At 42.5% G+C, this 13,571-nt stretch overlaps 1 protein-coding gene across 1 annotated transcript in view; it reads left to right on the top strand.

Moving 5' to 3' along the window:
* The window catches only part of LOC144797880 (extracellular calcium-sensing receptor-like), a 206,313-nt gene extending 203,161 nt beyond the window's left edge, over positions 1-3,152 (top strand). The window contains exons 5-6 of the mRNA XM_078668681.1: positions 2,012-2,135; positions 2,224-3,152. Of these exons, the coding sequence (XP_078524807.1) occupies positions 2,012-2,135; positions 2,224-3,152 (1,053 nt within the window). The remainder of the gene's footprint in view (positions 1-2,011; positions 2,136-2,223) is intronic.
* The last annotated feature ends 10,419 nt before the right edge of the window (positions 3,153-13,571 follow it).

The following is a 13,571-nucleotide window of genomic DNA, read 5'->3' as shown; positions in this document are numbered from 1 at the left end:
TACAAAGTGGCATAAAGCCAATTTTGGTGGCTTAGCGCCGCTTTGTAAATATGGTACCCTTTCATGCAGGTATCTGCGTGACAAGGGTATGCAATGGGTGCCGCTGTGGGCATTCAACCCCAGCACCCATTGCTGGATGTGTAAATCTGAGGCAGCGCTAAGAATGAATGCTTTTATTTCTCTATTTTTTGCATTTTCTACATTTGCTATATTCTGCAGCACACGTAGAAAGAGCAAACCACCATTAATTATTGTTTTTATGCAGGAAGTTGCCCCTTCCTGTAAAAACACAATCATTAAATAATGGTGATTTGCTATTCCTATGGTTGCTGCAAATGGCAGCACAAATAGATGAAGCAAATCACCATTATTGATTGCTTATGTGCAGGAAACGGCACCTTCTTGCACTTCTCAAGGGTGTCTGGGTTGGCGCTGGGCAGCTATTTTTAACGCTAGGAAAAACACCTGGTGCACCGTATTCTTGTGTATATGGTGTGTCTCTGCATTTTGGAAATGATGCAGGGTAGGGCTGCAAATCTTGCTACAGCACTATGCTGCATCATTTCCTTATGAACATGCCCCTGAGTTTAGTGGAAGGGGACGTGTGTTAATGTGAAATCGGTATTACCCATAATGACAGGTGATTTTTGAGGATGTTTTTGTGGACACAGATACAAATATAAATTCAATACATCGTTTCAAATTTAATGTCAATCTGCATTCCCACACTTCTCCCAAATAAAATAGCATATCGAAAATGTGGATAGGTCTATTGCCCGTGTCTGGAAAAGTACATGAGCACGGCTATGGAAAGTACATGAAAGAAGCTTGGAATTAGGTTGTTCCCCCCACATGAATTAATCAACACCTATATTTTAAATGTTAAACGTGCATTTTTAATGGGTAGAAGGCTTTACATCCTTTTAGACTGAACGTGTTTCTCCTTGTTTAGTAGTATTTTTTAAATTCTGGTATTTTCTGAAGTGCTCAGGAAGGTAGCGTTTGCTGACTTTCAGATAGTTCCATTCCCATGGGATCTGCTTCAGTTCTTCTATCCATTCCTAGATAGACCATTGTTGGCATACTTTTCAGTGGCACTGGTGTGCAGGGTAATACCAATTGTGTTTGTTTGCTGTTACCATGTGTATTTCAGGTTTGGTGGTCAAAGAAGGTTCACATCTATCCTTTCTTTATTAAAGTTTTTGTAATTCACACAAAATCTATGACAATAATCAAAACTTTAAGTTTTCCAATCCCTGTATTTGCTCCAAATTGTGGAGGTGTTGTAACTTAAAGCCAAGATAGAGCACTCATAGCTTGCGGTGTTTCCCTTTCTTTTTTGTGTGGTATTACTCCTGGGCAGTTGGAACTGAGCTGGCCTCCAGGCAATACCACAGGAATCTTGGCACTAATCTTGAAGAACTTGAATCCAGCTCAAATTTTACAACAGAAGCTAGCAAATGTAAAATCACACCTTTGGTGTTAAGGGTTAAATGTTAAGGGTCAAGTACCAATCTAAAGATGTCACACTGAAACATAAGTAGAGCAATGATGCTGTGATAACATCACCATAGTTTTCTACTACATTATGGTTAGATCTTGGTGGTTATGATACTCCATCACAAACATGACATATATCAAGATGGTTGTATTACAAGTGCCATAGGATATACTCCACTTGTAATACTGCAGACGAGATATCTTTCACATTTGTAATGGAGTATCGCATCCTCCTAGATCTGAATCAGGCCCTAAATCAGTTGTCAAACAGCAATTTAGGTACCAAATGCCATCCAATACAACATTTCTTGACTTCCCAATGCTTCCCTCTATTCATAAAATGTCTACTCTACTGAAAGTTCATGTTTTGCAACATTTCCATCTTCTATCTATACTTTCTGTTCTATAGTAAAATAACTCAATATGAGCCGACACACAAGTTACAATACAATGTTTGTTCATGTCATATATTACATTCATGTCTAATCAGCAGCCTCTTTAACCTCTCCAGATCCCTTCTTCTGTGTGCAATCCAAGCTGTCCACATAGATTCAGAAAACTTACCATACCAGGAAAGCCTATTTGCTGCTTCCAGTGTGTTCCGTGTGTACTCGGGGAGATCTCTAACCAAAGTGGTAAGAGAACATCTAACCAAAGAAATTTGAAATGTGATGCTAACCTGCTCAGTATAGGAGCTCTGATGTGATTATTTTTATTTTTAAGATTCCATTGAATGCTTTAAATGCCCATGGAATGAGTGGCCCAATGAGAAGAAAGTGCAATGCATCCCAAAGATCATCGAGTTCCTCTCCTATATGGAAACATTTGGAGCCATCTTGGCAGCAGCCAGCATTTCATTATCAGTGATCCCTGCTATAATCTTGGGACTCTTTATGTACTGCAAGAACACTCCTGTTGTCAAAGCAAGTAATTCCAAACTTAGCTACTTCCTGCTGATTTCCCTTATCTTGTGCTTTCTCTCTTCTTTGACTTTCATTGGATATCCCACCGCAGAAAAATGCCTTCTGCGCCAGGCTGCTTTTGGAGTCACTTTTTCTTTTTCTGTGTCTTGCATCTTGGCCAGAACTATCATGGTTGTCATTGCCTTCAAAGCCACCAAACCCAACAGTAGATTACAAAGATATGCTGGACCCATGCTGTCCTACGCAGTGATTGGTGTTGGCACGCTCATACAGGTTCTTTTCTGTGTCTGCTGGTTGATTCTTTCACCTCCTTTCTCTGAAAATAACACTGAAACTCATCCTGGAAAGATTATAATTGAATGCAATGAGAGTTCACCTATTGCTTTCTGGTGCATGCTGGGATATCTTGGATTTCTTGCAGCTATTAGTTTCATAGTCGCCTTCTTGGCTAGAAAACTTCCCGACAGCTTCAATGAAGCTAAATACATCACCTTCAGCATGCTCGCCTTTCTCAGCGTCTGGCTATCATTTATTCCTGCCTATCTCAGTACCAAGGGCAAGTACATGGTGGCCATGGAGATTTTTGCCATCTTGTCTTCCAGCTCCTGCTTGGTTTTTTGCATATTTCTACCAAAATGCTACATAATCTTGTTTAGATCTGAGAAGAATACAAAGGATTATATGATGGGTAGGGGAGTAGCAAAAAGAAAAAAGGTTAAAGGGATCTAAGGCAAAAATGTGTTTTTGATAACTATCATATTTTCTTACTTCAGAAGGGCTGATGTTTGTGTCTGCGTGCAATCATAATGAGCTGGCACAACAGATGTAATTTTAGGCTTGAAATTCAGCAGATGGGTTACAGGAATATTGAGAAGATGCTCTTTCTCCATTAGCCAACCTCCTACATATACAGGGGCCATATTTCCCAAAAAGTCATACAACTTAACTCAGCTAGTCACCTTGCTGTGCTGTGCTTCGTGAAATGGCAGGAATGCACAATATTTAAAACGGTATGATGCACTCCTGTCCTTTCCAAGTGCTTGCACACGTTTGGATGCCTAGTAAAAATCCAGACCACCTTGCACAATGGTGCAAAGGTGTGTGCATTGTAGGTAGTATTGTTGTTGTGCAGGAACGGTTACCTTCCTGCACAAAAACAATCCTAAGAGGCATTTTCTTCTTTCTATGTGTGCTGCAGATGTAAATGTATTCCTCCTCCTTACACCTCCCCTAAGGAGGCACAGGATTTTGATGTATTCTTAGTTCTACCACTAAAGGTAAATCTGGAAATGTGTTAAAATACATGGGTGGATACACCCACTGTCACCCATGTATTGCCTCCCTGGGGTACAGTTTCGCCAGGCAGCAATTTGCACTTCCTTGTGTTACCCCGCATTTACCAAGCCACGCAAAACTATGCAAGGCGGCCTTGTGTGGATTGGTAAATGTCATAGAAGATTTCCAGTGAGCTCTATGCCCCCTTGCATGGCACAAGGGCGACACAAACCCATGATAAATATGGGCAATAATTTCCCTTTCAAAACGCCATGTCATTAGTGCCAATACATTGAACTTAACCCAAACATCTGACAAAATGCCTCAACAAGGCTCATCTATCAGCTACCCTAAAATCACTGTGTTTGCCTCATTTAGCCCGCCTTATTTCATGCTGTAGTAAGAAACAAGTTTGCTACAGGAATATTTGCCTTGTCTTATGCTGTAGACCAGCATTTCTTAATCTGTGGTGCGGGGACCCCTTGGGTCTGCAATGCCTACTGAGGGCATCAGGGCATCCACAACTACTTATAAAATTAAATATTATATACAAATGAATAAAGTGTGTATAAATAAAGGAGCAAAATATAAAATTGAACATTTTAGAACATTGCATAATGTGAAGGTATTTGGAATTGGAGGACAAAAATGAAATGTGTATCCTCTGACTGATTTGTAGGAGCAATGCAAATGTATCAAACAGAGTATAGTATGGTCAATGGGTGGCCTCAGCTGAATTTCTAGCAGCCCCAACCTTCACATTAAACTGAACATTTTGTTCAATGCATGCTTGTTTCTTTATTTTGTGTATTGTTTTGCGGTTCAAATCATCAACATTGCTTAAGAGGGGCTACCTAGATTCCGGAAAAGACTCACTGAGGGTCTACAGATTCCAAAGATTATTCAGTGGGGGGGTCCATGGATTACAATAGTTATTACATTGGGATCCACAGAAGTCAAAAGTTTAAGAACGTCTACTTCTAGACTCTAGGTGCATGCATATGTATTTCTTCAAATGTTGGACTATCCTATTGAAACATAATAGACACTCCAATGAATATCTAATTGGGGCGGATACCTGTTGTAAAAGGTTTCAAATGTCCCCATGACAAACACCAGAAAACATAATGATTCTGTGACTTTTGTATTATGACAAACCTTGTAATACCTCATGTGGGCAATAAAACATAGTACCAAGTTTACATGTGTCCATACCATTGCTTGCATGTTATATTTGATGTTTCTAATTGTTTCCAATGGACAGATGAATTCTCCACGCTTTATGTATATGACTGAGCAAATTCAGTTTAAGCCTTTGCACATTTTGTGCACCTCATCTATTTTGTAAGCTAATTACATAAATGTGTTGTGCTTTTTATGAACCTTGTATGGAAAGCTGAGGAACATTCATATTTCGAACACAAATGCTCCTCATTGGACATTTCATTTTGTTAGGAAGGTGTGAGAAGCTGGCTTAGTATATGGTACTCACTTATTTAAGTGTAGCACCCTGCTCTAATCCAGACAACTTTACTGTGATTTTAGAGGTCTTAGACAACCTTAGAATGTTATCTAAGTGGTAGCTGTGGAGCACAGCGTTCAGGCTTAGTCCAGAAGGAGTGTAAAGCAACTTGTTTTACACTACAGATCGTAATCTTATTGATATAGATTCAGTGAAAAAGAACCACACAGCTTATTTATAAAAATAGGTATTTATTATGAATTACTCACTAACACAGACAAATATCTCCTACCTGGAGATATACACAATGCACACAATACTTAGCAAAGAAAACAGGTAAGTAGTATGAAATACACATTGGTCACCCGGGTGGGACCAACCTATATACTAAGTTCGTGGGTTGCGAACCACGTACCAAATCAAGACCCTCTCCAGAAGTCGTAGAAGTGCTGGGGACCTAAGGAACTACCCAAGGTAAGTGACCAGGTACCCCCTGGAGGCCATGTGCCGAGTTGGAACACAACTGTGTGCTCCGTTCAAGTCAATAGGTAAGTCGCGGTTGCAATTTTAAAGAAGAGGGACCCTTCCCAGCCTGAAGAAACCCCGTGGAGGACAGAAGGTTGGAGAGCTGCCCCAGCTGTGGATACCCTAGAAACCAAGGTACCTACACCAGGGAAGCCGGGTGCATAGGTGTGAAGTGGTATCTGGAACCGCTGTCAAACTCAATGGAGGACTTGAGGAAGATGCCGCTGGTGAAGAAGGTGAAAGTGTCTAGTGGAAACCAAAGGCGGGTTCAAGATGCAAAAGTACATGCAAGCAAAGGGAGAGAGTCTATGCCACTCTGGAGTGACCAGGGACATGGAAGACAAATTTCCACCTATGTCAGATGTTGCAGGCGAGCTGACAAAGACTTTGGAGCTACAGCTGTGGGTATCCAATGACACTGTGGAAGACCAGGCACCATTCACGAGCTGTTCAACATCAACTGTCAAGAGTTGAGAGGTCGTGATTCGGCGAGAACACCAACAAGCCTTGGCAACTACATCCATTGGGGTAAGCAAAATGGTGCAGAGTTCAGGACCAGCAAAGCCCGAGAGATTCACCAAGAGGAGTGCAGGCCCCAAGCAAACAGGGGAGCCCGCTTGGATCATAGAAGTTCCTTGTGAGGACCGGAGATCTCTGAGACCGAAGTATACTAGCCTTAGCAACGCCCAGCCAACACGGTGTAGAGGGATTCGGTTCCAGTGGTACCGGCGAGGGATACTGGCCTCAGACACAGTCTGAGGGCAGACAGACCTTGAGGGAGTTGCCAAACGGTCACTTGTGTTACAGAGCCTGTTGGAGTACGGAGGAGCCCAGGATCAGCAAACCGATCAGTTGCGTTGTAGTGCTGGCAGATACAGGTGAGTGACTCTGGCCTGTATGGAGCAGAGACACTTTTGAGGCAACATACTTGAAGAACGATGCGGCTCGGAGAAGACGGAGTCTTTCTGGTTGCAGTCTTGGTATCGCAAAGTGAAGTTCAATGCGGTCAGTTAGTCTTGGTCCGCACAACGCAGGAGCCCTTAAGTACCCTAAGGAAAGGGTTGGGATGATTCCAGAGTCCCTCCCAAAAGAGAGGCTGGACAGTGCAGGTGATGTTACCATGTCCTTTGTCCAGTTTTGCGCCAGAGCGGGAAGCCAAGGGCTCCCTGAACTGGTTTGAGCAGGAGTATGCATGGAGGGCACCAAGTGTGCCCTTCAAGCAGTCTCAGTGGTATTGCCAAGCGCCCCCACCCTGCCCCAATATACTTAACCTTGTATGGTAGGTGGTCACACCTCCCTGTGACAGGCTGTCTTTTGTCCTATCTGCCATTGCTCAAGATTGGCTTAGCAGCAGGGGGCAGACTTTTGTCTCTGGTCGGCAGCAGCCCTAGCTTGCTGTCCAGTTTGGTAAGACTGGTACCAGCAGCACTTAGGGCCTCCTGGATGAGATTTACAGTATATGGAATCATACCACCCACACCGGCGACGGTGTGGGGATATGATTCCAACACGTTAGACACAAAACATGACAGGGTTTGTTACAGCCACTTCAGAGTAAGTCATTGTGTAATGACGCATGGTCACTCTGTATCTTGTAATAGCTGATGCACTTACAACCCGGGAGAACGTCTTTGAAGGCTTTAGGGGTGCCCTGCTTGTGCATGGGCCCCCTCACATTTAGAATGAGCACTGTGCCTTACGGATTGAAAGGCCTGCTTAGGGGTGACATATAGGTTTTAAGTGCAGTGGCTTTCGATATAGGGAATCCTATAAGTTCCGTAAGTGGTGCTAGCACCGGCTTACTCAGACTGCATTGGCAGGCCTGTAGTCAAGGTTTGAGTGGTCTCCCATGGGTGGCCAAAACATGCTTCAGCCCATGGGGGACCCCTGGTGTGCATATGCCCTGGGTACCTCAGTACCATATACTAGGGACTTATAAGGTTACAGCAGAAGCCAATCTGGCTGTACCTAGGTACTCACCATAACCAATATCGGAGAGAAAGCACAGAGACTGGGGTCCTGATTAGTAGGATTCCAGTCAGACTAGTCAGAAACAGCATAACACCAGACAAAAAGTAGGGGTAACTATGAAAACAGATCCTACTTTCCTACAGAAGATCTCCAACAGGTTCGGAAACTATACACTAGCATTTTCAGAGTGGATTCTTTCTTCAAAGACTTCATTTGGTCCGGAGTTTACATGCCCTTCTTTTACTCCTGACCTTTGCTGGAGTATAACATCATTATTACTTTATTAATTCAGTCTTTCCATGCATGTATCCCGAGCATCATCCTAAAATCAGAAATTGACAAATGTATTTAATAGTTTCCTGGGGGCTTATTTACAAGCCCCTTATGCTGCCGTGCATCACTTTTTATGATGCTCCAGCAGCGCAGAGTACAGACCCATATCTACAAGGCTACGCAAAGCCACTTTGTGTAGTTCTTCATGACCCTGTAGATTTAGTGTAAGAGAACGCAGCAAAAGTTCCTTTGTTGCCTTACACTGCATCAGAGAGGCATACCCTCTGTGCTGCGGCGGTTGTTCCCACACAAAACCCATGGGCTTTAACGCATTTCCAGATTTACAATGATCTGTAAACCTGGAAATGCGTTACAACTGTACGCTCACCAGGGCTGCCATAATGAAGAGATACCCAAAGTGTATTTAGCATAAGTTACATATTATTTGCATTATTTTCTCAACATTTTGCGCAATTGTAGTAAAACTATTAAAGTATTTTTGCATACTCTTAGTTTTTAGCTTCATTCTATGTTTTTGTAAAGGATGGATCTAAGATAACTGGGTTTTTTTTACCCAAGATTAATCTGTTTGTTTTTTCGCGAAGCTGGATTGAATAGTCATGTCATCTTAACCACTAAAAAATCTTCTTCCCTGCAGTAGTTCACTTTCTAGATGTTCATTACAGATATGCTTCTTTACTTCTGTTTTGCTTGTCTTTTCACTGTTTGATGAAAATAAATCAGGGCTGAAATGGAGCTTGTGGTTGCATATTGAACCCACTGGCACTCATTTTTAGGGTCCAATATTTAATTTAAATCAACAGACTTTGATGCAAAGCAACAGAGAGAAAATCACAAAGAGGGGGGAATAGAAATGTTGAAAAACAGTGACAAAAAGGAGAAAGCTGTGATGAAAAAGAATATGAAAGAGTGAGATAAAGAATAAGTGAGGGTCTTGTGGTGAATAAAAGAGGTAAGACATAAAATCAAGACTACGCAGCTTTGGTATGTGTCAGCAGACCTTTCATAGTGCAGATCACAGGCTTCTGAGCAAAGGTTTGAGCCCCAGTAATATTCTTTTAAAAATTAAGCACTGCCCCTACAATCTTGATGCTGATGACTCAGCTTCCAATCTGAGCTTGGTGTGGATGCCTTGAATAAAGAAGTAAAGTTAAACGCCACAGGACGTGAAGCGGTCAGCTATCATACCTAGGAGAAGTCAAAAATTATCATAATAAGATGGAATTCCTTTGGGGAACCACATCAAAGACACACCTCCTAGGTACATGTGGAAACATCACTAGTGGAGGCAGCTACCACACTCAGTAACCTTACCTCGAAATCTGACATAGGGAAGTATGCAAATAGGAGCATTATGTTTGATGGTGTCAAAAAGACTTGAGAGATGTAACTGAATTTGGTTACTGACACTACTTTGCTCTACTGTTCTGAAAGCTCCCAGTGTTATACAGTTCCTACAAAATGAGTAGGACTGTGTATCTGGGCAACATAGACTTTAGAATATATGAACTGAGTTCACACATATCATCAGAGAATGTTTACCTGGTTCCCAGCTAGCTCACAGTACCTTATTTGCATCCCAAACATTACCCGGGTACCAGATGGTATCAGCAATCTCGAACATGATCACTCTTTATTCCCCAGGGAAATCGTGGAAGCAGATCAACCCTTTCATTGTTTATTTTTGCATGCCCAATGTAAACACAAGAAAGATAAGAATTTGGTTTCCACACATTTATTGAAACAATTGTGTTCTTGTACAGTACGGGTGTGCTGCAATTATTAGGCAGACAGAATAAAGCATCAAAACCAGCATTACATGAAAGGTGAAAAACAGTTACACTATCACCATTACTATGATTATACTTGTACCAAACACTATTTACATTATCAATGGCATAGTGGGAGCAGTCTCTGCCAGAATCCCTTGGGTAAGCCAAAACCCCCCTTACCTGAGTATGTTGAATCAGAAAGCCAGCTCGTGCAGAACAGGCTATTGTCCTTTGCAGAATAAAGGTAAGAGTCAGCAGGACTGTGTCTCAGCCACAGGACATTGCATTCCAGGACAATCCCAGCAGAAGTTCTCCTCTTTGCTAAATGTAGCACAGATGCCATTTACATAATAAGAGCCCTGTTCACACCTTGTTTCAAAGGAGTAGAGCTGATGAGATGGTTAATCCAGAGCTGTAGAGCTGTCTCAAACCAGACAACCAAATACAAGGTTATCACGCTGTATGTGCTTAGCCTTGGACTGAGTGTACAAATAATGATGATGCTTACTAAAATGATTACTAAGAAATTAACTACAAACAGTTGTGTTGGGTTAACTAAATCTCGTCAAGGGGAATTGGATAATAATGTTTTTCATATTTCTCTTTTCAACGGCTGTCCAGAGAACATAAAGAACAATACATCACATCAGCATAAATGAATTTATACTTGTATAGTGCACTTATACCCTGAGTTGTCTTGGCGCTGTACGCATACCGCTGTGGAACCCATCCTGGCTTTTCCCTGTGAAATACTCACACCTGGGCACCCCCAAGGTTAAGCTAGGCATCCAAGCACTGTTGGGGCCATTGTGGAGATTAAGCAAGCTATTGCCCAGAGTTGCAGAGTGGGACCCATGATTAGATTAGGCACCAAGGCAAGAATTATCAGGTCAGAGAAAATTGAGCCCAGGACCCGCCAAGGTGGGAATTGAACCCTGGTCCCGGGCCAGACCTCTGCATCAGGGTCTGCCACTCTAACCATTGAGCCTCACTTCTCCCCTATACATAGTGAAAATCACAAATCTTCCAGTGATCACATACACAAACATGAGACCTTGGAACCACAAATAATCAAAACGTCCCAAAATGTTTTGTTCAGTGTATCCTGGTATCTTCTTCACATATTCCAAGGATAGCTTAAATAGGACATAACGTAATGTTGTCGACGTTTCAACCCTGTGATCAAGTGCTGTTCACTATACATCATGGCGGGTCTTCTTCAGGACTAAAACAGACCAAATGGCAGCTTTAAATGTATTTAAAGAAAGACACATGTGGTGTGTCTAAAACGGTATCCATTATTTATTTAACATGACATCCCAGACCCCAGCCTGGGTTCACTCGATGTGGGGATGGGGTTATTTTCACCTTCCTTCAATTGTAGTCCACTTGGTCGAATCGTGGCTTCATTTAAAATATATAGCAGCAGCTCCTGTCTTATCTGCTGTCCTCCTGCGTGTGATGTATTGTTCTTTATGTTCTCTGGCCAGTCATTGTAAAGAGAAATATGAAAAGAGATAGATATACATGTTTTGATGTATGAAAAATAATATATTTAAAACCAGTTAATGGTTGTGTTGTGTTAGTCGTTTTTAGATATCATTTTTCTTTAAAGATGTGTGTGTTTTGAGTAGGAGAAGTTTCACACATGTTTGAGGGATCATGTATAGGCCCTTCTAGTATTTAATGTTTAATGAAAAACATTATTTTACAGCTCTGTTCTTCACCTGACAGAACTGCATACCCAGGTGCTGAGGGACACAGGGTAACCCCCATTATATTTAATGGTACTAAGAAATTAACAGTGTGTATAACAATTTCTCAGTATATTATTGTGTAAGTGAAAAGCATATTAAAAGGCACCAATAGAAAATGATCTCAAGCTAAAAAGTGAAAATAAAATGGAGACTGCGTGGACCCTGTGTTTTATCAAAAAACTAGATTGTTGGCACCCACTCTGCATGGAAAAAAAGAGGTGTGTTGCCTTTATGAAATCCCCATTTTGTTTCACTAAAGTGTGGCTGGTGGCTTGGCTGGAAGTAGAAAAGTCAGTATGACCATTGATCTAGATGAATTTTCATGTATTCACTTGTTTCCACCACAAGGAAAATGTGTTCGCCTGGAGAGAAGCCCTATCCACTGCACCTGAATGAATGAATGAATAAGACATTTCTATAGCACATGGCTACCAAAAGGCCTCCCAGCGCTGGAGGAAGAGAACATCATTGTGTTACGGCCTGAATTCATGTAAATAAAAGTTTTCAACCTTTTACGAACAACCAAATCGTTTTTTTCCAGGCGGATATGGGCAGGAAGTTGGTTGCGGCGTAAGCAAATATACGTCCGCCTCTCCATGCTCTATGGATCCTGGGAACCAATACTAAATGTTTCTTTCCAGAGCGAAGAGATCTATTGGGGTGATAGGGGGATAAAATGGAACAAAGGATCGGAGGACCCTTGGCTGAAAGAGTTTTATGGGGGATGCATAGTGCTTTGAATTTAATTCTTTACACCACCTGTGCGGAGAGGCAATGTGTAGTTTTACAGATACCCTACTTGGAACCTGCATAAGAAGACGAGCTGCCTAGTTTTGTACAGTTTGAAGGATTTTAATAGTTGAACAAGGAGAACCCAGATACGGCACATTAGCATAATACAGTATGGAGAAGATTGAGGCTTGTATCAACAGTCTCCTTGCAATAAAAGGCAGAAAAGGAAGAATTTCTCTGATCATCTTCAGGATCCCGTAACAAGTACCAGCCACTCTGCGGGCCTGTTCCTTAAAGGTTAAATTATGGTTCAGCCATACCCCCAAGGCTTTTAATCTGATCCTGGGGGGGGGGCAGGGGGGAATTGGGCCTAGGCAGCTTGGCCTAAATAAGTTGCCATCTTGGGGGGAGAAGTTACCCAAAAACATCCACTCTTTTTTTTCCCCATCAAGTTTTTAAAATGAGCCATTCATCCAAACAGACACCTTATCCAGACAGTTGGACACGTTGATCCCTACGTTGCCTGATTTATTCAGCGATACAATCAACTGTGTATCGTCTGCGTAGGTAATGATCGGGAGTCCAAATGGTTCCACAATCTTAGCGAGGGGGAGCATATAAATATTAAAAAGCGTAGGGCTCAAAGAAGAGCACTGCGGAATCCCACATCGCAGTAGCATACTTTCGGAAACAGAATCATCTTCAAAAACTCCCTGAAATAATGGCCAGGTCTTTCTTTTCCACTTATAAAAATTCTTACTTCTACCTTTTACAGACTTAGCTCTACATATATCACATATTGGTGGATGCTCACTGCATTGTGCACAGCTGCCACTCAACAATGCCTTACTTCTACCTTTCACTCAATCAATCAATCAATCATGACATTTGTATAGCGTGCTACTCACCCGGAAGGGTCTCAAGGCGCTGGGGGATATGTTACTGCACGAACAGCCACGTCTTGAGTTGCTTCCTGAAGGAAAGATGGTCCTGGGTCAGCCGAAGGTGGATGGGGAGGGAGTTCCAAGTCTTGGCTGCCAGGTAGGAGAAGGATCTTTCTCCGGCGGTGGCTCTGCGTATGTGTGGTGCGGCGGCGAGGGCGAGGCTGGTTGATCGTAGCTGGCGGGTGGGCGTATAGAAGGTCAGGCGGTCGTTGAGGTACTTGGGGCCCAGGTCATGGAGAGCCTTGTGTGCGTGGGTGAGGAGCCTGAACGTGATCCTCTTGCTGACGGGGAGCCAGTGCAGGTTTCTCAGGTGGCCGGAGATGTGGCTGTGTCGGGGGATGTCCAGGATGAGTCGTGCGGAGGCGTTCTGGATGCGTTGGACTCTTTTCTGTAGTTTGGCTGTGGTTCCGGCGTAG

This window comes from Lissotriton helveticus, chromosome 12 (genome assembly GCF_964261635.1).
Source record: "Lissotriton helveticus chromosome 12, aLisHel1.1, whole genome shotgun sequence".
Lineage (NCBI taxonomy): Eukaryota > Metazoa > Chordata > Amphibia > Caudata > Salamandridae > Lissotriton > Lissotriton helveticus.
Note: the sequence above shows the minus strand (reverse complement) of the source record. Positions and strands in the feature narration are given on the sequence as shown.